Source organism: Salvelinus fontinalis, chromosome 15 (assembly GCF_029448725.1).
Source record: "Salvelinus fontinalis isolate EN_2023a chromosome 15, ASM2944872v1, whole genome shotgun sequence".
NCBI lineage: Eukaryota > Metazoa > Chordata > Actinopteri > Salmoniformes > Salmonidae > Salvelinus > Salvelinus fontinalis.
In genome coordinates this window covers 38,123,906-38,151,247 of record NC_074679.1, presented here as the reverse complement: position 1 = coordinate 38,151,247, position 27,342 = coordinate 38,123,906, and the positions used below count along the sequence as shown (strand labels likewise).

Sequence of the window (27,342 nt, the reverse complement as noted above, 5' to 3'; positions counted from 1 at the left end):
CCAGAGGCAAACGCAGCAGCAGATACCAGAACTAGTGACCCAGAGGAGGTTGTGTGTGTTGTGTTCCCTGGTTGTCAGCAGTAGCGAGCACGCTTGGGGAAGATTTTCCACACAGTTGAAGTGTGGAACTCCAGCCGGGGTGTGTTCAGCATGAAATGGGAGAAAACACTCGGAAATGGAGTGAAACAGGGAGCTACTATTTGAACTTGTCCAATAACAAGCCCTCATTTTGGTGGTCCATTGCGAAATGTTTTGCTATGATGGGCCCTAACGAACACAACCTACTGGGTTGTCACACAGGTGATTCACCCCACAGCTCTAGTGGGCATGTGTTGCGTTGTCTTACGTCAGAGAGCGCGGCGATTCCACCTGCACTGAGTGACGAGCATTGCGTAGGGGTGACGCCACCTGACGCGTTGACCATGCATGTGGCGAACAGCGTCACACTTCCTGTGCCTTACCTTAACTGCTCTCTTTGGGGTCTCAGCCAGGATTGGAGGGAGGATCCCCTTATAGAAGCCATATATACTGTCGAGATAAAAATATACTGAGCATTAGACATGACACAACATGACAACTAGTACAAATTGACAATACAACTTTCATAACAGTTACATACCTATAAAAAGAGACTAGCCTGCTGGCCTTACTGAGTCGATAGGAACATTAGCCTGAGCTGTTTGGTAGGGATATCACACCTGGCACAAATGATTGTGAAGTTGTGTTTTTCCTGCTGAGGGGTGCCCTATACCTGCGTCCAGAGGGGATTGGTTCAAAGTCCGGCTACAGGGGGTGACTTGGGTCTAAAATGATTTTGTGAGCATTGCGGAGGGCCCTGACCTTAAAGATCTCATCCAGGCTTGTCTGTTTGACTCCAAGTACCTTGCTTGCTGTGGTGATAATATTTCTCAGCATATTTCTCTGGCTGACAGTGGCATTGCCAAACCAACAAACAATACAAAAAGTTGAAATACTCTCAGTGAAAGATTTGTAAAACACAGTTAGTATAGTACAGTATATTAACATTAAAAGATCCCAGCTTTTTGAGAAAGTACAATCTCTGTTGACTCTTTTTGTAGATCAGGTCTGTACATTTACTCCACTGAAGCTTATTGTCCAAGAGGACACCCAGGTATTTGTATTCCACTACAATTTCTATATTCTGACCTCTGACAGATGTTGCAGAGGTAGGTGTTGTACGCTTCCTAAAGTTGACGCACATCTCGTTGGTCTTGTTGGTATTGAGGACCAGGTGTGAATCGTCACACCGGCTCTACAAAGTCATTTAGGACCGGGCCATGTTTGTCCTCGTCAACATGCAACAGGCTGATCAAGGAAGGCAGTGTCATCAGCGAACTTAACGAGGTGTCTGTCAGGATGGGAACTAGTACAACTATTAGTGTACAAGATGTAGATCTCGTCACCACCTTGGCCTGCCTATGGCTATTTTTGCTCTTTACGTGGAATATACTGGTTGATAGTGGTCCAAACTGTGCTTATGTTACCCTGCTGTCAATCATGCCTATGTACTGTATATGGGAAACCTTCTCCACCTAAAAAGCACAAGAAAGTGTATGGACACCCACCATCTCAGAATGTTCTGAAGTCGTTTCCCACGTTAGAAACAGATAAGAGTAGCATTCCTGAAACATTGTTTTGTTGAAATATAATTTGATCTCTGACAAATTAAGCTAATTGATTGCACCCAAATGGTCTATTTCAATTTATAGGATTCATAAAATCTTCAATATTTAATATCCGATTTGGACCATCATTCTTCCTAATAATGAGTAAGACATGAGGAATCCGATAAAAAAATACTTTCAATAAAAATGGCTAATTTGGGTGCAATCAAATTAGCTTAATATCTCAGAGATCATATTAACTTTCAACAAAATAATGTTTCAGGCATGCTAGGCATGCTCTTAGCTGTTTCTACCTACATAAACAATGTCAGAACAATCTGTGTGAAGTGGCCTTCTAGAATGACATGGAATGACTCGTATGTTATCTATTTCTGCAAAGAAAGCACAAAAGGGTGTTGTATGTGTAACAGTATTGCTTCCGTCCCTCTCCTCGCCCCTACCTGGGCTCGAACCAGGGACCCTCTGCACACATCGACAACAGCCACCCTCGAAGCATCATTACCCCATCGCGCCACAAAAGCCGAGGCCCTTGCAGGGCAAGGGGAACAATCGATTTAGAATACTTTATTTTAAAGTGGAACTAACAGCGTTTTAACTACTTTGCAGATATGAAACAGACTAAAAATAGGTTCTATTTGACTCAAATTTCCATGACATATGGTAAGGCATTGTTGGCAGAATAGATGGATACGTTTCAATGCATGATTAATATAATTCACCGATACATTTCTTGGTAGTCCCAAAAATATTGCTATCAGGTTGTAAATCACAACTGGCCTGGTACATTGTTTGCTGACTCCACCCATTCGGGACTGCACTGTTTCAGTTTGACTCAATATTTAGAACAAAAACAGATGACTGTAAATAAGGCTGGGTATGTAAATACAATTAAACAAAATACAATCAAATGATCACAAGTCAGTCATAACGTAGCGAATAAGCCCGTGGGCCGAATAGGACACACAAGCGAGTACAAACAGTTGAGTCATCTAATTTCTGAAATTACAGCCTGATGCGCTTGCATTGGGGAATTCAACTTCAAACTGCGCTGCTTTTGCGTGTCCGGTTTACCGCGCAGTGGAGGGAAAGTGTACAGACACATGCAACAGTCCTAGCTAGGCTACTAAAATGTTTGCAGTCCGGCTTCGGTTTTTAAAGCTTGATAATGAATAACCCAAAAAACTAAACCTGCAACAAAACACCATGCAAAGGAGAAACGTGTAGGCCTAAAAAAGCAGTATTTGAGCAGTAGCCTTGGCTGGCTACTCAACTACAAGACATTTTGAGAGCATCACACAGCAATGGTGCATTTAACCGCACCAGTGATCCATGCAGTGCAAAAAAATTAAAAGCATGTTATAAGTTTCAACCTTAAAACTTGTTATTTGGAGTTGTTAAATACTTTCTTGATTAGGGTCGCAGCATATTATGCACATCTGCAAGCATAGAAGCAAAGGCTTGACAAATCTGATTGATCTCTTATTTTGTTGTAATGTTCAAATACTATATACATGTACATAATTGAACATTATAAAGGGCCACATTTTTTCAAATAAAACAATGCCCAGTTTGGGTCGCAGTTGCAGTTTTCTTTTATAAAAGCATGTCTGACGGCGAATTCATTGTTCTTTCAATAATGCGCATGCGCTGACTGAGTTTGACACCCCTGGGCTAGCGTATCCATTTTTGTAGTTAGTTATTTGGCAAGCTAAAAACACATAACCTAATGTTAGCTAGCTAGCTGTCACGTTCCTGACCTGTTTTCTGTTATTTTGTATGTGTTTAGTTGGTCAGGGCGTGAGTTGGGGTGGGCATTCTATGTTTTGTGTTTCTATGTTTAGGTCACTTGTAATTAGCCTTATATGGTTCTCAATCAGGGACAGGTGTTTGACGTTTCCTCTGATTGAGAACCATATAAAGGTTGGCTGTTCACACTGTTTGTTTGTGGGTGATTGTCTTCCGTGTCTGTGTCTGTGCACCACACGGGACTGTTTCATTTGTTGGTTCGTTCGTTTGTGTCGTCTGTACCAGTTCATGCGTTCTTCGTGTTATGTAAGTTCCATGTTCAGGTCTGTCTACATCGGTTTTGTTATTTTGTAAATTCTCAAGTTTGTTTAGTTTTCGTCTTGTTTAAATAAATATTCATGTCGTATCACAACGCTGCGTTTTGGTCAAATCCCTACTCCTCCTCTTCGGACGAAGAGGAGGAGGAAAACCGTTACACTAGCTACTGGCTACTATACGTCATTCCCAACATTCTATGAATTTATGCAAACGTGAAATCAACCATATCTAAGTGTTCTCAGAAAATGTAAAAGTAGGTGTCATATTCTGCCTGGGGGTGAATACGAACCAGATTTTATTAAGATATCATGTTGCTAAAACGCAGTCAGTTCCAATTTAAGGGAAATCCCTTAATCCCTTCATGTTTATTTGGAATATTCTGATATTTTGAACCAACAGATATGGACCCCAATTACATTTTCATAGTTAATTAGCTTATTTTTATTGGAAGTTTCTTTATTCATAAGATGAAGTGGGTGGAGAACAAACCCCTATTTAATTTACAACTGATTTTTTTTTGTGTGGAAATCATCAGTAAATGTGAAAACAAAAAAAAGTAGTATAGGTACCAAAATACAATACTTGTTGACAAATGTACATTTTCTTTTGAAGTTCATGTACTCTTGTCTGTATATTTACTTTTATTGTATTGTGTTATTGTTCAATAAAACAAACCAAAAAAAGTGCAGTATTTTCTCAAATCAACCTTATAAAAGGGACATCTGGAGTTGTTACATCCATTTTTTGACTTATAAATGAATGATATATCTACATTGATTCTTGAAGAATATACCTTATAAATGCCTCATGAGCTTAGTTCAACTGTCACATCAGAACCCAAAATAGAAGCTCGTTTTACTCCAATGTCTGTAAACATTGTAAATGTAAACAAACACTGTTTAGCCTCAAAACACAGCTAAAAAGATAATTTTGATATCATGAATGTTCAGTCCTTGCATCCATCGCTCAGTTTATGAATTTGAGAGTGGTTACATTTCTCCATGCCCATCCCTCAGCTTTTCACCGGTTTGTTATAGTTTCAACAGCCGATTGGCTTTTTAACTGAAATATAGTATTAGTGTCCTCTTTAGGGATAACAATATGTAGAGTTGCTTCCTAACACGAAGTGCTGGTTTAGGTACGCTAAAAATGACCTCAGTCAGTTGTCTGATAAGCAAATAAACTGTGCGATCGAGTTATATAAACGTGAACCTGACACCAGTCTTTGTCACAATGCTGCACTGGAAGCCAATCTTACCTATTTAATTGCTGGGATGATAACCCTATTCATTCAAACAGACACTCTACTCAAGGCTCACTATTGTAACATTAATCCTATCTGAGGTTTGCAGTGAAATTTGTTTCTCGGAATGGAAATGAAAGCTCCACAGAAGATATCAAGTTCTGGAATCCTTTTGTGACGGTCAGCCACATTTGCCCGCCTGATTACTTGAAATTGATAAACCATGTGCACATTTGCATTGCTAAATGACGGCCATAGTCTTTCAATAGCTGTAAGGCATGTATGATCATTATGCACGAGACAGTAGTTGGTGTGAAACCTGCATAAACAACTAGAGGAAGTACAGTTACTGCCACCTGTAACAACCCCGATGCTATGACCTCTATGATACTGACTGACTACTAGGCTGGATAGTCTTTAATAAAAACCTCAGGTGTTGATGGAATAGAGTGTTTTCAGAATGAGCTGTGGCTCAGTGTGGCAGACAAAGTAGACGGCCCTGTTCTGCTCTAGGGGTACTATCACTAAATCTCTAGTTTCTGAAACCATAATATTGACACCTGTAGCCAAACAGCCGATAACATCTCTGTGTGTTGTCTTCCCCAGGCGTGTTTCCACAATAGAGAAGCAGAGGTTCCTATACCACCAGTCACGCCGGCTACACCGTCCTGTCCTCCCTGTCCACACACATACATGTCTTCTGTATCGATACACTCTAAGACATTCTGTAGGCCATATCCTCTCCCTCTTATAATTGGGCTCAAAATGGATGGCTGTTTAGTAGGGTTGTTTGGCAACGCTTGAAACCGACAGGTATAAAGCGTAATAACTTTTGTAACTGCTCAAAATGGCGGTTATTCAGTCGGGATCGTTATGAGATGATAATACGACATTTACAAGGGAGGAAGACACGCTCATGACAAGTCTCACAAAGCCTTGCAAGCCCATAATAAAGGGTTACACTTGTCATCCGTAGTAAAATGTTACCAATTGTTTCACATAGACAGAAGGACGGAAGATCCTGGTCTGTGTCTTGTTCGTCCATGCAAATGTCCACCACAGATTTCCCGGGTGTGGTCAGTCGACATAGCCACCAGGTGAGAAAGGAGGACTGACATTTGTTACAGACAAACTCAGAGCTCACGTGACCGAGGTTCATTTGAATCCTGATTTGATTTTAAATGTAAAATACACACTAAGTCCCTTTTTGGCTTCCCTAAACAAATTCTCTCCCACGGCTACGGCGGCTACTGTGGGCCCAGCTGGCCAGTGTGTGCGCGTGTGTGTGTGACAGAGAGCGTACATAGTCAGTGGTTTGTCTTAGATTTTCATAAAACTTAACCTTCCTAAACTCATAGCCTCCGTCTGTTTTTAAATGTTCAAAATCACAACGCAAAGCGAGAAACAAGTCAAATCAGGTAATGGAGCTTGTAAGATGACAAGAGTGCTAATAAATTGTGGCAATGCGATAAATCTTGTCGACAACGACCAGTATTTGTGGTTGAGAAGCCCTTGAATAATGTGTTGAATAGGCTAATGTTGCCCTGGTTCGGTCTCACACCTGCTGTACCATGAGAAATAGGAAGGGTCACAAAAGCAAGACATTCTCTCCCGCTTCAACAACCAGTAAACAACCTGCATGCTTCATCTGCAAAATATTGCTGTTTCCCCAGTGACCGTTTTAACCTTGACATTGCCTGGAAGAGAAACCCAAGGGAGCACAAATAGGACTCGAGGCACACTGGTCAGGTTACATCACAAAAACACGGTTCTTCTAGAGGTCATCAACAACTAAAATCGGACACAACCAATAAACCCACCAACTGTTCATATGAAACCACTGAATTGCATAACCCTGGGTTCAAATACTATTTGAGATCTTACAAATACTTTTGAGTGTTTGGTTTGAGACTGCCTGGAGTGCCCCAGATGCGTGCGGTTTACATGATTTAGCCCAAACAACTACCTCTTCCCTTACTGGATTTATTTATTTTGCTCCTTTGCACCCCATTATTTCCATTTCTACTTTGCACATTCTTCCACTGCAAATCTACCATTCCAGTGTTTTTACTTGCTATATTGTATTTATTTCGCCACCATGGCTTTTTTTTTTTGCATTTACCTCCCATATCTCACCTCATTTGCTCACATTGTATATAGACTTATTTTTCTACTGTATTGTTTTACTCCATGTGTAACTCTGTGTTGTCGTATTGTGTCGAACTGCTTTGCTTTACCTTGGCCAGGTCGCAATTGTAAATGAGAACTTGTTCTCAACTTGCCTACCTGGTTAAATAAAGGTTAAATAAAAAATTAAATAAATGTGGGAATATTTTGGGGGGTTGATTGCGCCAGGCGAGCTCAATCAAGCCCAACTAAAGTAAATGAAGAAGAGGAGGAAGTAGAACAGAGAAGCAGGAAGGTGGTTTGGTACTGCCGGGCAACCTGAGGGGAGTGAGTAGGAGAAGGATATCAGAGCTTCTGGAGGTGGTTAACCCACAGGACTTTAAAAAGCCCCTCATGCAGGGTGACACAGCCATGAATCTAGCTGAGGGCTGATAATATAGTGGCTAACGGAGAGAGGGGCGGGCTGAGAATATACTGGCTGGCTGGTTGAAAGGCTGTTTGAATCGGAAGGCTGAGAATATACTGTCCGAGAGAGAGAGAGAGAGAGAGGCTGTTATAATGTGAAGGCTGAAAATATACTGTCTGGGTTTTTTGTTGTTGTTCGGCTCCAGACACAACCACTTAGCAGATGAATGAAGCATGCTCCCTGCTCCCGCACTCAGCCGAACGACGTGGCGCCACACAACGCAGCAAGATGAGTGCCGCTGAGGCATTTCACACAGCCGTACAAGTCACAACCACTTGCATATACAGATACACACACACTCACAGGGAACAGATAAACATTTTTACGGAAAACGGACTATCACTTCATCATTTTTACATATTTAACACAGTAATCATTTAGTCAATGTAGATACAGTATTTCTATGCTAAAAGTAATACCTGTAATGGGCGACTTCAATTTTCTCTGCACAACATCCGTTATTCCTCCATTATCAAAACCAAGGAAGTGTTTTAGGAACTGAGTTACAGATGGGAAGATTTTCATTTCTTTGCTTTCCCTTTTAGCTTAATTGCCAAGCTGGTGCTGAGGGTTTCAAGTTACTCCTCCACGGCCTGCGACTGACAGACAGAGAGACAGAGTGTTAACTCGGTGTTAGCTCAGTCCTGGCCTGAACCGACAAGAGACGTTTATTTTTAATAATAATTCCACAACAGTGGAGCCCTGGTAGTATTTGTATAAATTATAACTAAGTGGTTAGGCCTGGAGGTGATCTTGGTACTAGCTACTGGAGAGTGATTACAGACTCAGCTAACATATACTAACACTGATAATTGGTCTATAGAGCAGAGGGAGAAGAGCTGCTTTCCGTGGGGATAATATGCGGCTGCTGAAGATAAGCACATGAAATACTGTAATATACCGTTTAGAAATACTCTAACAATTACAGAGTTTTATTGAAGACCCCACAGACTAATTTCCCATAGAGAAGAGAGAAAAGCTGCTGTCAAAGAAAAGAGAAAAAGGAGGCCCCCCAAAAAAGAGATAATAATCTGGTTGGTGCTTATATTTGTCCTATTTCACACATGCACAAGTGTATTAATACACGTACGAATTGGAAATGTTTTTGTTGTTGCATATCTCCCTGAGGTAGAGTGTGGAGAGTGTGTTCACGGCCAGGGTCTGTTATTATCAATGGCGACCCTAGAGCAATTATGGGTAAGTGCCATGCTCAAGGGCACGTGGGCAGATTTTTCACCTTGCCGGCTCGGTGATTCGACCTAGCGACCTTTCGGGTTACTGGCCCAAAGCGCTAACCACTAGGCTAAAGCTATAGCTCATCGGTCAAGGTTGCGCAACCGATAATTCATAATTGTAGAGAATTCGGGGGGTCATTTTCGACCAAAAATGTCAGACTCGCCGACGCCGACATCCAATCATGACACGGGCTGCTGTATTTAGCTTCGAATTTTTTTACCGTCAAAATCTGATCGCAGAAAACCATCAGGCTTCTTCCGACTACCCTCACTCCTCTCACCCTGTAAATCTGTCATCATCACCCATCACTTTTAATATAAAAACCTGTCTCTTTTTGTCTAACCCCTCACCCATGTCAGGATTTAAACTTAGAAGGGTAAATGTGTGAACCAATACACCACAGGAGTTACATTTTTGTTTGTCCCAATTAAGAGGAAGGGCTTAATCTATTGATATAAGATCAGGTTTAAATTGAAACAGTAACGTTAGCTAAGAAGACAGAGAATTGGAGGAAGAACCAGAAATATACTCCAACTGTTTGAAATCAGTGAACCCAACACGAATTTGAAATATACACACAGGACACATGAAAACAAAATAGTTTATACAAGGGAGCATTCAAATACTGACATAAATTTCATCAAAATGTATTTAGAGCATTCAGCTAAGGGTTTTTGTGCTCAGAGTGAATTAAGAGGAAGGGAAGAATACTCTTGACTAATAGCATACATCCAGTGGCATGTATTCATGGTTGCCAAGGGAAGCCAGGCTTCCCCAAATAATGACCAAGAAAAAAAAAACATACAAAATAATGAATATATTTTGTCTCGCAGTGTTTCATAAATGTCTTTCAATTCACAAGAGGCTGAATGTATCTCACCGGAGAAAGCATCCAAGCGAACGAAACAGCGCCCCCCTGTCTCTGTATGTGTAGCCCATTTATGCTGTCTGGTTAAAAAGAGTATGACATTGTTGCTGCCCGTAGCATTGAATGCAAGGAAAGCCAGCGAGCATTTGGCTTCTCTTGATAAAATTGATAAAATAATACCCAAATCAGCGTTGAACTTAAGTGAGCGAGATCAGCTGTGAATGGTCCTGGCCAATGTTCCCTCTAAACTGCACACGTGCGGTAGCCGATACTACCGTGCAGCTCCCCCCATGCAGCTCCCTGGGACTGACATGCAGAAGAAATATCAGCCCACAGAGAGAAGCACGAGATTGAATTTCTAGAGCAGTGGTCACCAACTGGTCGATCGCAAGCGACTGGTCGACATCCAAGGCATTCCTAGTTGATCGTCAAACATTTCTGTAATAAACCCAACCCATAAAGCCATGTGTTCCTGTTTTTTTATTCATCTCGGGCTGTTGACGGGAGCTGATTCAGAAACCCTGCGCGCCGGGTCGGCAAACTGTTGCCATTTGGAACCATTTCATGTGTCTGAAGGTACAAACTCTGCCTTCCCGGTGGACCCGAAGAGGAAATCAAGTGCACTAGAGGCCTACCGCTGGCCAATCGGATGGCTAAGATTACCGTGTCTGCAGTAAACAGGCATAAAAGGAAGCTGCAGCCAAGTTGATACTGTGAGATTTCTAAACGTTTACAACCATGACTAGGGAGAGACTGTCAAAGAATACAGCAAAGAGATGCTGGTTTCATGAGTGAGTTCATGTTTAAGTTCTTACTCAGCACTGTCAACACTTTTTATTCAACACTTTTGCAGCAGTAATGAATGAGTAGGAACGTGTATCTATAGGCTTGCGTTGTTATCATTAGAGGCTTGGGTCTTTACACTTTCTCTGTTCATAGGAGTAACAACGTGAATTTGTGCATAAGACAGAAATAATGCGGTGCATCAGCTGGAAGACAGTGTCCCTTTTTGGCCAGTATTAGTGGAGGAAAGGGAGAGTGGAGGGATTTTGACAGGCGGCCCCTCAGCGGAGGGATGTTGAGAGGTGGACCCTCAGTCTGCTGCTCTCTCCGTCCCTGAGACTAACGTTCAGGCGCAGCTCAGTAAAATTTGGGCTCACTGCATAAATCTCATAGATACAGAACTGTTTTTAATAGGTTAATGTTGCATAGACTTTACATTTTTTAAGTCGAGTGAAAAAAAAAATGTGATCGGTAAATTTAGCATTTTGACTCAAAGTGATCTTGACTCAGAAAATGTACAGACCGGTGCAACAATCAGAGATGCAGTAGGCCTATATGCAAATAGACCATTGCCATTTGGATCTGTGCCGTTTACTTTGAACTGGACTGTGTTAACAGCATGAGTGGTTGTGAGTAGATGCGTTTGTTTTGAGATCAAAGTGAGAGCTATATGTAGCCACGTTTGCACATTTTTGTTCATATCCTTTGCTAGTTAGTGAGTTGTTAGCCAATTTGTAGTCAGCAATAGGGGAGTGACTGCTTCCTACAAGAGCACAAAACTTATACATTTCTAGACATATTTTAGAGAGCTTAGAGAGCTTTAGAGAGCTTTTTTTTGTCTTAAAGGGGCAGTGTTGTATTTTAAGACAGGCTTGAATAAGCTAAGTAGCCAATAGGCAGAGAGTAGCATCATTTGTCTGATTCTCTGTAATAATGGTATTGGAATAATAATGCATTTTATTTTGTAAAGTGGTCTCTTGCATCAAACAACACAACATTTTCAGTCACCTCCTTGTCTGAAGGACAAGTGGAGAAACAGGTTAATGTCAAGACCTGCATGTTTTTTTTAAAAGTCTCATGGAATGTAGTTCTACATTGAACAGCACACATTTGCTGCTACTTTAGGCGGAATGACAGAACAGCTATTTCCATGTTAAAATGACATTCTTAAAATAAAGTGGTGATCCTAACTGACCTAAGACAGGGAATTCTTACAAGGATTAAATGTCAGGAATTGTGGAAAAACTGAGTTTAAATGTATTTGGCTAAGGTGTATGTAAACTTCAGACTTCAACTGTAATTAGCTGAAAATGCAGATAGACTGATCTCTGGTTCCATCAGAATAGACCCAGAATACCAAGCCTGTAAGGAGCAGAGGACAGCAGGGTGACTGAGGGACATCAGACCACAGGTGGTGAGGACAGAGGCCCACGTGGTGGAGTAGCATGTACAGGAGCGGAGGACAGCAGGCTGACTGACGGGGTAAGGGTGTGGACTGGATGCTGGCAGAAAGTCATCTTAATTGTATGTTTTTTAGCGTCACCCCTAGCTGGCTGAGAGGCAGATTCTCTCTGCATCAATGCCACCAAATACCCAGCATACCAGTAATATTTTCAACCACCAATTTGAAGGCCTTTTCCCTGTAAAGGCTGAACTGTATCCCCTGTTGCCCAGCAGATGTGCCCTGCTTGCTGGGGTGCCATTTCTGAGCAGTACAGCCCTCCTGGCTGAGTATATCCGGAGACATAGCCCTGGTGCATTCCCTTTTTACACCCGCGTCTCCTGAGATGCCAAGCATCCTTACTGTAAAATCAAATCAAATCAAATCAAAATGACATCTAACCCAAGTTCATAAAACCTCGACACAGGATACAGTGGGGGTGGAAATGGTGCAATATAATGACATGCCTACCTGCAAGCGACCTCTCAACAGTGAAATATCAAAACACAGAGCACACAAGTAACAACAGTAACACAATAAGTGGTAAACACATATTTAAAAGTAGGAGTAAAACTAGCAGTAACGGTATGTACTATGTACTGTGCTATGTCATCAAATGGTTATTTACAAGTAGATAAAGTGAGAGGTATAAATAAATAGCAATTACAGACACATACTCAGACACATTCACCCACACACATGCAGGCACACGAGCGCGAGCGCACACACCAGAGTGGCCTCAAAGCTCATCACTAAGCTAAAGAGCCTGGGACTAAACCCGGACTATTTTGTATTGACTGCCGCTACTTGCTGTTTATTATCTATGCACAGTCACTTCTCACGTACGTCTGTGTACATATCACCTCAATTACCTCAACTAACCTGTAACCCCGCACATTGACTCGGTACCCCCTGTATATAGCCTCGTTAATGTTATTTTATTGTGTTACTTTTTACACTTGAGTATATTTAGCTAATATTTTCTTAACTCTTATTTTTTCTTAAAATTGCATTGTTGGTTAAGGGCTCGTAAGTAAACATTTCATTGTCAGGTCTACACCTGTTGTATTCGGCGCATGTGACAAATACAATTTGATTAGAATTTATTTGATTTGACACACACACACACACACACACACACACACAAACCAACAGTAGCAGGGTTTGTGGGCTGTTAGCCAGGAAAGAAGTTCCCCAACTGTCACCAGGCAGCCGCTCAGCACACACACGCTCACACATCAATTTTATATCCACTATAAAGCTGTCGTCTGTCCATAAACAGGCTGAGTGGCACACACTTTCACCTGGCTCTGTACACTGTCTCTGTCTCACTGCCCTGTCACAGGAACAGAGGGGAGGGAGAAAAACACTTTCACCAGAGAAAGAGAGAAAGAGCGAGAGAGACACTTTTACCAGAGGGATGGCGAGTGAGAGGAAGAAGGAAGGCCCCATGTGTTGTACCATTTCTCTTCAGCTAGATTTACTCAGAGTGAGTTCCTCTTACTGAAAATGTAGCAAAATGGCACTCGATACCGAGCATGGACTTATCTCTCCGTTAGAAATTGAGCTAAATGTTGGATAACTTCCCGAATGAACAGCAGGTTGGCATTTATTGCCACGAGTCTTGTCCCGGAGGCAGAACTGAGGGATTTCCCCTTAGATACAGTGCCTTCGGAAAGGGTTCAGACCCCTTGACTTTTTCCACATTTTGTTACGTTACAGCCTTATTCTAAAATTGATTCAATCACTTGTTTTCGTCAGCAATCTACACACAATACCCCATAACGACCAAGTGAAAACAGGTTTAGACATTTTTGCAAATGTATTACAAATAATAACAGAAATACCTTATTCACATAAGTATTCAGACCCTTTGCTATGAGACTTGAAATTGAGCTCAGGTGCAACCATCTCTGCAGCACTCCACCAATCAGGGCTTTATTGTAGAGCGTCCATAAGGAAGCCACTCCTCAGTAAAAGGCACATTACAGCCCGCTTGGAATTTGCCAAAAGGCACCTAAAGGACTCTCAGACCATGAGAAACAAGATTCTCTGCTCTGATGAGAGATCCATGATGAAAACTTGCTCCAGAGCGCTCAGGACCTCAGACTGGGGCAAAGGTTCACCTTCCAACAGGACAACGACCCTGAGCACACAGCCAAGACAACGCAGGAGTGGCTTCGGGACAAGTCTCTGAATGTCCTTGAGTGGCCAAGCCAGAGCCCGGACTTGAACCCGATCGACCATCTCTGGAGAGACCTGAAAATAGCTGTGCAGCGACACTCCCCATCCAACTGGACAGAGCTTGAGAAGATTTGCAGAGAAGAATGGAAGAAACTCCCCAAATACAGATGTGCCAAGCTTGTAGTGTCATACCCAAGAAGACTCGAGGCTGTAATCGCTGCCAACGGTGCTTCAACAAAGTACTGAGTAAAGGGTCTGAATACTTACATAATGTGACATTTAAGTAGTATTTAAAAAATAATAATTTGCAAACATTTCTAAAAAACAGTTTTTGCTTTGTCATTATGGGGTATTGTGTGTAGATTAATGAGTGAAAAAAACAATCCAATCAATTTTAGAATGAGGCTGTAACATAACAAAATGTGGAAAATGTCAAGGGGTCTGAATACTTTTCGAATGCACTGATGGCCAGCTGCAAAGTCAACATTGGCTATATTGAAAAAAATCATGAAAACTAAAATGTATTCAAGGTTAGGGTTAGGCATTACGGTTAGCAGTGTGGTTAAGGTTAGTTTTAAAACCAGATGGAATGACTTTGTGGCTGTGCCAGCTAGTGACCACTCTGCAGAGCTGCCTCCAGAACAACATTCATGGCGAAAAATGCTAACCTGCTAATGAACAGGGAAATACAGACAAAAACAAAACAGACAAAAAAACAAATAACGATCATTTATAGTAGAGGTCACCATCGTTTCAGTTAAACTCCCACCAGGTGCATCGTGCTATGTTATTTGTCTACACACTAAATAACATGGGAACACACACCTGTTTTTAGAGGGAAACATGAGGGTATTCATTGAATGCCTCGACTGTGTCGAGGTACAGGTGCTGTACCGCGTGCGATTACTGTTAAAACAAGGCCAGCATGTCTACTGGCTGCCAGTACACTTACCCTTCGTTGCGGAAGATGGTTCTGAAGCAGTCGACGAGGCTCTTGTAGTTGTGTGGATCACTGGTGCCTCTCTGGATCTGAAACCTGACGGAACGACATCGCATCAGAACAAATGCAATACGCACCGAGTACAGCCAATATCGGGAACAGCTTAGTTGGATACGTGAGAGGGGCTGTTCTTCGAGAAACTCTCATCTTGGAATATCGATTACGTGCGCGTCATAGATTGATTTCAAAGGGGACATCATCGTCCGAATTATCATGTAAATGTCCACACTTATCCATTTACTCTCCCCCCTCCACTCCTAACCACAGGTCCCTGCAGCCCAGAGGAGAAGTCAAACATTTACTTAACCCAGCCTATATCCAATTAGCCCCTCAACTCCTCAGGACCGGGACCAACCTTTACGTAGCTAGCGCTGAGTTCTGCTAACACGCTAGTAAGACGCATTGTAACAGCTCCTGGGTTACGTGTAAACGTTTTAATATGATAGAAGCAGTCGATGGGATTTTGTGTTGTGCTAAACATGCTGCTAAACCCCCTAATAAAGACGTCTGAGCTCCGTGTAAATCTTTTACATGATACAACCGCTGGAAGTGCGGGGATACTGAGAGGTGGGCGGTAGGGCTGGGGTTTTGGTGAGGGCTGCAGAGCAGTGGCGAGGCAATAAACAGGGGTAGGTTGGGGGCCATCAAGGCTGGGGTATTGTTGAGAGGATGGTTAGGAAGGGTTATACGTTATATATTTGGGGAAGAGGAGGTTGGGATGCCTTGAAATGATTTTCTTTTCACTGCTGAAGGCCCTTTGGCTCTCTGGACATGACTCCTCGACCAATGAAAGGATGGCACAGCGAACAGAATCACAAATCAGCACATTGACGTCACAAACGCACCCCCTGAACATTACAATTGTCATGACAAACAACTGGAAGACAGAAGGAGAGAAAGACAACAAGAGACAGAAGAGGGCTCAGTGACAGAGACATAGTGGAGAGGAGTCTGGGAGGAAGGAGAGAAAGACAACGAGAGACAGAAGAGGGCTCAGTGACGGAGACATAGTGGAGAGGAGTCTGGGAGGAAGGAGAGAAAGACAACGAGAGACAGAAGAGGGCTCAGTGACGAAGACATATTGGAGAGGAGTCTGGGAGGAAGGAGAGAAAGACAACGAGAGACAGAGGGCTCAGTGACGGAGACATAGTGGAGAGGAGTCTGGGAGGAAGGAGAGAAAGACAACGAGAGACAGAAGAGGGCTCAGTGACGGAGACATAGTGGAGAGGAGTCTGGGAGGAAGGAGAGAAAGACAACGAGAGACAGAAGAGGGCTCAGTGACGGAGACATAGTGGAGAGGAGTCTGGGAGGAAGGAGAGAAAGACAACGAGAGACAGAAGAGGGCTCAGTGACGGAGACATAGTGGAGAGGAGTCTGGGAGGAAGGAGAGAAAGACAACGAGAGACAGAAGGGGGCTCAGTGATGGAGACATAGTGGAGAGGAGTCTGGGAGGAAGGAGAGAAAGACAACGAGAGACAGAAGAGGGCTCAGTGACGGAGACATAGTGGAGAGGAGTCTGGGAGGAAGGAGAGAAAGACAACGAGAGACAGAAGAGGGCTCAGTGACGGAGACATAGTGGAGAGGAGTCTGGGAGGAAGGAGAGAAAGACAACGAGAGACAGAAGAGGGCTCAGTGACGGAGACATAGTGGAGAGGAGTCTGGGAGGAAGGAGAGAAAGACAACGAGAGACAGAAGAGGGCTCAGTGACGGAGACATAGTGGAGAGGAGTCTGGGAGGAAGGAGAGAAAGACAACGAGAGACAGAAGAGGGCTCAGTGACGGAGACATAGTGGAGAGGAGTCTGGGAGGAAGGAGAGAAAGACAGCGAGAGACAGAAGAGGGCTCAGTGACGGAGACATAGTGGAGAGGAGTCTGGGAGGAAGGAGAGAAAGACAACGAGAGACAGAAAAGAGCTCAGTGACGGAGATATAGTGGAGAGGAGTCTGGGAGGAAGGAGAGAAAGATCCTCTCCTCGTACGGCTCTCAGTGGTAGGTCATGATGTCAGCAGTAAGTCGTCCAGGCGGGTGCCTGATGGAGCCATAAAGGGCCACAGGTCCTAACAGGGGAGGATGGGTGAGGAGGGGGAAAAGAGTGAATAGGGGCAGAGGAGAGAAGGGGGGAGGAGGAGGGGGGAGGAGAGGGAGAGGAGTAGGGGCGATGACAGGGGAGGGACGGGGCAGGGGAGGAAGAGGAGGTTGGAGAAGAGGGAGGACGGGTGAGGTTTAGTGCTGTGAGCAGACCTCATAGCGCCACACTCTTACAGGGAGTGTCCCCAAAATCATATTTGGTGGATTCCCCAATAGCTTGTAACCCGTGGCTGAGCCTAGGTTAAAACACAGTAATAAAGAGACGTCCAACACCATATTAAAGATAAGAAGAAAAGGAGTGGAAGAAAAGGGGGACTATGAAAGAAAGGAGGGCGGTGTTGGAGGGGTGTACGGGGGAATTGGGGTGCCGTAGGGTGGGGGCATACCCAGAAGATTTAATACCAGTGGGGCTTGTAAACAAATTCAAATCGAGCTTAATTAAAGGCATATGAGTCCAGGGTCAAGGCTTAAAGGGGTCCTGTCCCTTAGTAACCCCCGATCCCTCTCGCCTCGCTCTCTCCTATCTCTCTCTCAGGGCCAGTTCGGGTCGGGGGGTTCGGGTCGGGGGGGTTGGGGGAGAGGTGGACTGAGAGAGAGACACAGAGGTGGATCGGAGACAGAGATGGAGAAAGCAGGGTAGAGGTGGTAGGGCCATGGTCCGGTCTCAGCCCCCTGACTCCACACCTGACCCTGGGGTCAGCTCATTTCCTCATGGCCCTTCTCTACCCTGCCATAAAACCAGGACCAAAGAGCTAGGCTCAAGGAGGGAGAGATAATGGGGAGGAAGCTACGAGCCTCAATAGGAGAGGAAGTAGGAGAGATAATGGGGAGGGCGACCAGAGAGAGGAGGCCATGGCCCTGGAGGAGAAAGAAGCCTCGAGTAGAGAGGAGGAGAGATAATGGCGAGGACCACAGAAATAGGAACCAGAGGAGAGGAGGCCTGTGGGCCCGGAGAAATAGGCAACCTCAGGCCTCAGTGGTCTTCATGTGGGAGGGTGTGACTACTAGCGTTGCCTTGCCTTTCACAATCAATGTGAAGAAGTGCTGAAATGACTAACACTGATCATGACGATCGTCATTTGCCCTGCAGGAGAATATCGAGTTTGACAAGGCACGGGTTCTGCAGAGTAGATAAGCAGCTTTCTGAAGTAGACAAGGAGCTTCCAGTGTTAATGTGAGCCAGACGAAACGCTGAGCGCTGAGTGGCTTGGTCGACTGGTAAAGAGAGAGATAAGCTGGCGTTAGTGAGTGACTCTGCTCTGGCGGATCCTCTCGGCCTTGGATCCTTGGAGCCAGGAGCAGCCGTCTTGGCGTCGTAAACTCAGCAGACAGACAGACAGACAGAACAGGAACCAGAGGAAAGCCCAGGGGCTTCTTTAAAACATCACACTCCCAGCGTCCCTCTCTCCCTCCCTCTCTTCCCGGGCCAGAACCGGACGAGATGTACTCAGAGGTGATGAGATGTGGGAGTTCATCAACAGTCACTTCCCCTCTCTACTCCCCTCCTCTCCCCTACTACCCTCTCCACTCTTTCTGGCCCAGTTTTACAAGCTCTGGGAGCTTCACCATGAGACTGGCCAGGTTGAGGGGGTAAGGGGGTGAAGGCTAGGGCAGATTGGTGCTTCTGTGAGCCTATAGACTGGAGAATAGCATTCAGGGTTAAATAATCCTCCACCCCGTCACCTCTCCACCCCAACCACCTGACCCCAACCTCCCTATAAAAGACACAGATCCTAGGCTGCGTCTCATTTGTCACCCTAGTCCCTTTACAGTGCACTAGTTTTGACCAAAGCCCATCGGGGCCTATATAGGCAGAAGCAGCAGTGTTTCAGGGCCAAACAGGGCAACTTGGACCAGGGGCCGTGTCCCCTAACATACCCCAGAGGTAATGGGAAACCGGGGCTTGGGGACCAACCAATTAATTTATATATACACTAGATGACTGACAGGTGCCGCTGTTTTGAAGTCACTGCACTTCCATCTTGACACTCCCCCCACCATTCTAAAAAAGATTTTAGAAGCTATAAAAATGCATTTATTAATGTCTACATTTGTTTTTGCCACATTTATTCTATTGCAGACACCTGCATACTTTTAAATTGTATTATGCTAAACAAACAAAACAAAAAATAACCCAAAAAATTCTTATTGTATAAGTTCTAATGTTACTGTCCCCACTACAACAACAAAACTACTTAGACACGTGTCATTTTGTCCTTGAAATATTTTATTGAAATACGGTAGAATTCCATTCATTCCTGTGGCGGATTGCTTCTTCTGAGGAGTGCCAATATGGCCGACCGGTGGCTACAAAGCCTCTCATTGGCATACATCGCATCAGAAATCCAAGCACACACACACACACACACACACACACACACATGCGCGCGCAAGCACACACACACACACGCGCAAGCACACACACACGCAAGCAAACACACACACGCACGCAAGCAAGCACACACACGCAAGCACACACACACATAATGATTTAAAATAACTGCCGATGGGAAGGGGCAGGGGTTATTGGGTTGATCAAAAGGCAAGAGGTTTGATGGGCCTGATTTTAAAAGGGCAGGCCGCTCTTTTAAAAGGAGTCTTTTAAATTTGGCCTTGTTAAATTGTGTTGGGTATTCCCTATGCGAGAGGAGAGGAGAAAGGGGTGGGGAGGAGAGGAGAGGAGAGTGGAGGGGGGAGTAGGGGATGAGAGAAGAGGAGAGGGAAGGGGGGGTAGGGAACAAGAGAGGGGAGAAGAGTAGATGAGGAGTCGGGTAGAGGGAATGGGAGGATAGGTGAGGAGAGAGGAGAGGAGAGGAGGATAGGTGAGGAGAGAGGAGATTAGATGAGAGGATAGGTGAGGAGAGAGGAGTTTAGATGAGGAGTCGGGTAGAGAGAAGGAGAGGATAGGTGAGGAGAGAGGAGAGGAGGATAGGTGAGGAGAGAGGAGAGGAGGATAGGTGAGGAGAGAGGAGAGGATAGGTGAGGAGAGAGGAGAGGATAGGTGAGGAGAGAGGAGAGGAGGGGAAGATAGGTGAGGAGAGAGGAGAGGAGGTGAGGGGGGGGGATAGGTGAGGAGAGAGGAGAGGAGGTGAGGGGAGGAAATGTGATGAGGTGACGGGAGGATAGGTGAGGAGGGGAGGATAGGTGAGGAGATAGGAGAGGAGGGGAGGATAGGTGAGGAGAGAGGAGAGGAGAGGAGGATAGGTGAGGAGAGAGGAGATTAGATGAGAGGATAGGTGAGGAGAGAGGAGTTTAGATGAGGATTCGGGTAGAGAGAAGGAGAGGATAGGTGAGGAGAGAGGAGAGGAGGATAGGTGAGGAGAGAGGAGAGGAGGATAGGTGAGGAGAGAGGAGAGGATAGGTGAGGAGAGAGGAGAGGAGGGGAAGATAGGTGAGGAGAGAGGAGAGGAGGTGAGGGGGGGATACGTGAGGAGAGAGGAGAGGAGGTGAGGGGAGGAAATGTGATGAGGTGACGGGAGGATAGGTGAGGAGGGGAGGATAGGTGAGGAGAGAGGAGAGGAGGGAGGAGAGGAGGGAAAGATAGGTGAGGAGAGAGGAGAGGAGGGGAGGATAGGTGAGGAGAGAGGAGAGGAGGATAGGTGAGGAGAGGAGGGGAGGATAGGTGAGAGGAGAGGAGGGGAGGAGAGGAGGGGAGGATAGGTGAGGAGAGAGGACAGGAGGGGAGGGGAGGATAGGTGAGGAGAGAGGAGAGGAGGGGAGGATAGGTGAGTAGAGAGGAGGTGAGGGGAGGATAGGTGAGGAGAGAGGAGAGGAGAGGAGTGGAGGAGGTGAGGAGAGAGGAAAGGAGGGGAGGATAGGTGAGGAGAGAGGAGAGGAGGAGAGGAGGTGAGGAGAGAGGAAAGGAGGGGAGGATAGGTGAGGAGAGGAGGAAGGATAGTTGAGGAGAGTGGAGGTGAGGGGAGGATAGGTGAGGAGAGAGTAGAGGTGAGGAGAGAAGAGAGAGGAGAGGAGGGGAGGATAGGTGAGGAGAGAGAAAAGAAGGAGAGAAGTGGAGGAGAGAAGAGTGAGTAGAGGAAGAGAGGAGGTGAGAAGAGGAGGAGAGGAGGAGAGGAGGAGAGGAGGAGAGGAGGTGAGGAGGTGAGGAGGAGAGGAGGTGAGGAGAGAAGGAGAGGAGAGGTGGAGAGAGGAGAGGAGGGGAGGAGAGAGGAGAGGAGGGGAGGAGAGAGGAGAGGAGGGGAGGGGAGGAGAGGTAAGGAGAGAAGAGGTGAGGAGAGATGAGAGGAGGGGAGGAGAGAGGAGATTAGATGAGAGGATAGGTGAGGAGAGAGGAGTTTAGATGAGGAGTCGGGTAGAGAGAAGGAGAGGATAGGTGAGGAGAGAGGAGAGGAGGATAGGTGAGGAGAGAGGAGATTAGATGAGAGGATAGATGAGGAGAGAGGAGTTTAGATGAGGAGTCGGGTAGAGAGAAGGAGAGGAGGTGAGGAGAGAGGAGAGGAGGATAGGTGAGGAGAGAGGAGAGGAGGATAGGTGAGGAGGATAGGTGAGGAGAGAGGAGAGGAGGGGAGGAGGTGAGGAGAGAGGAAGGATAGTTGAGGAGAGTGGAGGTGAGGGGAGGATAGGTGAGGAGAGAGTAGAGGGGAGTAGAGGGGAGGATAGGTGAGGAGAGAGGAGAGGAGGGGAGGATAGGTGAGGAGAGAGGAAAGAAGGAGAGGAGGTGAGGTGAGAGGAGAGGAGGTGAGTAGAGGAAGAGAGGAGGTGAGGAGAAGAGGAGAGGAGGTGAGGAGAGGAGGGGAGGAGAGAGGAGAGGAGGGGAGGGGAGGATAGGTGAGGAGAGGAGGGAAGGAGAGGTAAGGAGAGAAGAGGTGAGGAGAGAGGAGAGGAGGGGAGGATAGGTGAGGAGAGAGGAAAGGAGGAGAGGCAAGAGGAGAGGAGGATAGGTGAGGAGGACAGGACAGGTGAGGAGAGAGGAGAGGAGGGGAGGATAGGTGAGGAGAGAGGAGAGGAGGGGAGGATAGGTGAGGAGAGAGGAGAGGAGGCGAGGATAGGTGAGGAGTAGAGAGGAGGGGAGGATAGGTGAGGAGAGAGGAGAGGAGGGGAGGAAAGGTGAGGAGAGAGGAGAGGAGGGGAGGATAGGTGAGGAGAGAGGAGAGAAGGGAAAGATAGGTGAGGAGAGAGGAGAGAAGGGAAAGATAGGTGAGGAGAGAGGAGAGAAGGGAAAGATAGGTGAGGAGAGAGGAGAGGAGGATAGGTGAGGAGAGAGGAGAGGAGGATAGGTGAGGAGAGAGGAGAGGAGGATAGGTGAGGAGAGAGGAGAGGAGGGGAGGGGAGGATAGGTGAGGAGAGGAGGAGAGGAGGTGAGGAGAGAGGAAGGGAGGGGAGGATAGGTGAGGAGAGGAGGAAGGATAGTTGAGGAGAGAGGAGAGGAGGGGAGGATAGGTGAGGAGAGAGTAGAGGGGAGTAGAGGGGAGGATAGGTGAGGAGAGAGGAGAGAGGAGAGGAGGGGAGGATAGGTGAGGAGAGAGGAGAGAAGGAGAGGAGGTGAGGAGAGAGGAGAGGAGGAGAGGAGGTGAGTAGAGGAAGAGAGGAGGTGAGGAGAGGAGGTGAGGAGGTGAGGAGAGGAGGTGAGGAGGGGAGGGGAGGAGAGAGGAGAGGAGAGGAGGATAGGTGAGGAGAGGAGGGGAGGAGAGGTAAGGAGAGAAGAGGTGAGGAGAGAGGAGAGGAGGTGAGGAGAGAGGAGAGGAGGTGAGGCAAGAGGAGAGAAGGGAGGATAGGTGAGGAGGAGAGGACAGGTGAGGAGAGAGGAGAGGGGAGGATAGGTGAGGAGAGAGGAGGTGAGGGGAGGATAGGTGAGGTGAGGGGAGGATAGGTGAGGAGAGAGGAGAGGAGGGGAGGATAGGTGAGGAGAGAGGAGAGGAGGGGAGGATAGGTGAGGAGAGAGGAGAGGAAGGGAGGATAGGTGAGGAGAGAGGAGAGGAGGATAGGTGAGGAGAGAGGAGGTGGGGGAAGGATAGGTGAGGAGAGAGGAGAGGAGGGAAGGATAGGTGAGGGGAGAGGAGCGGAGGATAGGTGAGGAGAGAGGAGAGGAGGGGAGGATAGGTGAGGAGAGAGGTGAGGGGAGGAGGTGAGGAGAGAGGAGAGGAGGAGAGGAGGTGAGGAGGGGAGGAGGTGAGAAGGGGAGGAGAGAGGAGAGGAGGGGAGGAGAGAGGAGAGGAGGATAGGTGAGGAGAGAGGAGAGGAGGGGAGGAGAGAGGAGGTGAGGAGAGGATAGGAGAGGAGGGGAGGAGAGAGGAGGTGAGGAGAGGATAGGAGAGGAGGTGAGGAGAGAGGAGGTAAGGAGAGGAGGTGAGGAGAGAGGAGAGGAGGGAGGAGAGAGGAGAGGGGGGAGGAGAGAGGAGAGGAGGGGAGGAGAGTGAAGAGGAGGGGAGGGGAAGAGAGAAGAGAGGGGGGAGGGGGCTCTCAGTCTCTCCCATAAATGACATTTAGCACTTCAAACCCCTTCTATCCCAAATATTCATTGAAAATAATAAATACGATGGTTTTATGATGTAAATAGTTACAGAGCCCTATATTTATTACATCTAAGATTAGAAAATACGTCATGTTCTCCATCGTAAATGTTTTAATAGTTTAGCGTCAGATAGTGGTTGTTTGTTGGTATCTATGTGGACAGTTTGCTATAGAGCCAGTCCCAGAGTCCCATTCCTGGTCTGTTAGCTTACACCTTCGTGCACGACAGAGTGTAAAGAGTAAATGAGTGGTGGAGAAAAATTGGAAGAGAGAGAGAGGCAGAAAGAGAGAGAGAGAGAGACAGAGAGGGAGAGAGAGAGGCAGAAAGAGAGAGAGAGAGAGACAGAGAGTGAGAGAGAGAGAGAGGCAGAAAGAGAGAGAGAGGGAGAGAGAAAGAGAGAGACAGAAAGAGAGAGACAGAAAGAGAGAGAGAAAGGCAGAGAGGGAGAGAGAGGCAGAAAGAGAGGGAGAGAGAGAGGCAGAAAGAGAGGGAGAGAGAGAGGCAGAAAGAGAGGGCGAGAGAGAGAGAGAAGACAGAGACCCGAAGAGAGTCACTCTGTTGGTTATCCATCATCTGAGATCTGAAGTGCATAAGAGAATCCAGAAGGCAGCATTAAAAGGAAATCATTTTTTTACAGCCAGACAGTTAATTTTAATGAGGGAGATCATAAAGACGGCACAAGTCCATAGCATCGGTACATGAGGTTAAGGACAGATCAGCTTTCTAACCTAAAATGATACAACATGGAACACAGAGGGTGGGGCAGCATCCAATCAGAGCCCCGGGTAGGGAGGACCAATCGCTCGTCAGAGCAGGAAGGGAGAGACCAAAACAAAATGGTTCCTCTAACATCCGCTGAGAGATTGCCTGGATAAATCACGATGTTACTGTACTGACCAAATTGCTTAGTGTAGAGCTAGTTAAACGACGTGAATACATGCAGATATAGTGACATCTTTACAGGATGTCCGCTATGTAGCAATGGATTACGGCCTTATCTTCTTCTCAGTGCTCATAAAGTTAGATGATAATTCCAGGAGACGTGCACACCTTAAAGTGATAGATTTTAAAAAGTCAACAACAAGGAAAAGTAATAAGACTACTGTAAATCCCATTCGGGAATAAAAGTCGTTATTTCCTTGACAAACTGCTAGTGGAGAGAGAGAGAGGGAGAGGGGGGGGGGGGGGTAAAGGAAGAGGAGGCCAATAAAGCCGATCCTTTGGTGGGAAAGAGATAAAGAAAAAGAGGGGGAAGATGAGAGATGAGAGTAGGAGAGGAGAAAAGAGAAGAGAAAGGAAGTGATAAAGTCATGGCACTTGTGACCCCGGCCGGACTCCAGGGTTTTGTCTGGACCAGGTTGGGTTTCACCTGCACCACAGGCACACTGGACCAGAGAGCGAGAGAGAGAGAGAGAGCGAGAGAGCGAGAGAGCGAGAGAGCGAGAGAGCGAGAGAGCGAGAGAGAAAGAGAGAGAGAGAGAGAGAGAGAGAACGAGAGAGCGAGAGAGAGAGAGAGGTAGAGAGGTAGAGAGAAAGGTAGAGAGAGAGAGAGAGAGAGAGAGAGACTAGCGAGGTAGAGAGAAATGTAGGGAGAGAGAGAGAGGTAGAGAGGTAGAGAGAGAGGTAGAGAGAGAGAGAGAGAGAGGTAAAAGAGGTAGAGGTAGAGAGAGAGAGGTAAGAGAGGTAGAGAGAGAGAGAGGTAGAGAGAAAGGTAGAGAGAGAGAGAGAGAGGTAGAGCGGTAGAGAGGTAGAGAGAGAGGTAAGAGAGAAAGAGTGCGTCACAGACAGAAAGCGTATATTGTACGTGTACGAGCCTCCATGCGTGACCACGTATGTGGACGTAACCCAGGTCATGAAGGCCTCCACGTTATACAGGAGGTAGGGAGGGTGGCTATTACAGTTGTTCACATATTCACAGCCATGACATCTCCATGACATGACTACTACCGCTGCCTCCCACTGCCCCTAACCCTAACCCTTTTTTCTACTAAAGGTGTCCGCGTGCTTCCCAGCCGAAACCGTTCCGAAGAGTTTGTGCATATATTACGATGGCATTTTGTGACGTTTTTGTTCATTTAGGACTTCGGTAAGTTTTTCTCTCTCGGTTGTTCGGGCACACAAAAAATGTCTTGCGGCAAGCCGAAGTCTACGCCCCTTCGTCGGTGATTGGTCAACAGTAGGGATTCTTCAATAAAGTCTTTGTTGTCATTTAACGACAGAAGACTCGTATTCATGGACATGTTCTCAAGGAGAAATCCTAGGCAAAAAATGTAAATATTTATGACAGATTATCTTTTTGAGGAAGTGTATACGGTGTCTCAAATGGACAAACAGTACAATTGCCACTGTTTTCTTGTTTTTCAAGCGAAGGTCTTTTAAGGGAGTATGTGAGCACACTCGTTTGGTTTGCCTAGACACCTTTACACTGTCTCCTACTGGCCCTAACCCTGTCTCCTACTGGCCCTAACCCTGTCTCCTACTGGCCTTGTCTCCTACTGGCCCTAACCCTGTCTCCTACTGGCCCTAACCCTGTCTCCTACTGGCCCTAACCCTGTCTCCTACTGGCCCTAACCCTGTCTCCTACTGGCCCTAACCCTGTCTCCTACTGGCCCTAACCCTGTCTCCTACTGGCCCTAACCCTGTCTCCTACTGGCCCTAACCCTGTCTCCTACTGGCCCTAACCCTGTCTCCTACTGGCCCTAACCCTGTCTCCTACTGGCCCTAACCCTGTCTCCTACTGGCCCTAACCCTGTCTCCTACTGGCCCTAACCCTGTCTCCTACTGGCCCTAACCCTGTCTCCTACTGGCCCTAACCCTGTCTCCTACTGGCCCTAACCCTGTCTGCTACTGGCCCTAACCCTGTCTCCTACTGGCCCTAACCCTGTCTCCTACTGGCCCTAACCCTGTCTCCTACTGGCCCTAACCCTGTCTCCTACTGGCCCTAACCCTGTCTCCTACTGGCCTTAACCCTGTCTCCTACTGACCTTAACCTTGTCTCCTACTGACCTTAACCCTGTCTCCTACTGGCCCTAACCCTGTCTCCTACTGGCCCTAACCCTGTCTCCTACTGGCCTTAACCCTGTCTCCTACTGACCTTAACCTTGTCTCCTACTGGCCCTAACCCTGTCTCCTACTGGCCCTAACCCTGTCTCCTACTGACCTTAACCCTGTCTCCTACTGGTCCTAACCCTGTCTCCTACTGGCCCTGTCTCCTACTGACCCTGTCTCCTACTGGCCCTAACCCTGTCTCCTACTGGCCCTAACCCTGTCTCCTACTGGCCCTAACCCTGTCTCCTACTGGCCCTAACCCTGTCTCCTACTGGCCCTAACCCTGTCTCCTACTGGCCCTAACCCTGTCTCCTACTGGCCCTAACCCTGTCTCCTACTGGCCTTAACCCTGTCTCCTACTGGCCTTAACCCTGTCTCCTACTGGCCCTAACCCTGTCTCCTACTGACCCTAACCCTGTTTCCTACTGACCCTAACCCTGTCTCCTACTGGCCCTGTCTCCTACTGGCCCTAACCCTGTCCTCTACTGACCCTAACCCTGTCTCCTACTGGCCCTGTCTCCTACTGGCCCTAACCCTGTCTCCTACTGACCCTGTCTCCTACTGGCCCTGTCCCCTACTGGCCCTGTCTCCAACTGGCCCTAACCCTGTCTCCTACTGGCCCTGTCTCCTACTGACCCTAACCCTGTCTCCTACTGGCCCTGTCTCCTACTGGCCCTAAC

At 46.6% G+C, this 27,342-nt stretch overlaps 1 protein-coding gene across 1 annotated transcript in view; it reads right to left on the bottom strand.

Moving 5' to 3' along the window:
• The window catches only part of slc25a21 (solute carrier family 25 member 21), a 65,215-nt gene that overhangs the window by 22,396 nt on the left and 15,477 nt on the right, over window positions 1-27,342 (bottom strand). Inside the window, exons 2-3 of the mRNA XM_055863673.1 lie at window positions 15,011-15,094; window positions 462-528 (exon numbers count right to left, since the gene is read on the bottom strand). Of these exons, the coding sequence (XP_055719648.1) occupies window positions 462-528; window positions 15,011-15,094 (151 nt within the window). The remainder of the gene's footprint in view (window positions 1-461; window positions 529-15,010; window positions 15,095-27,342) is intronic.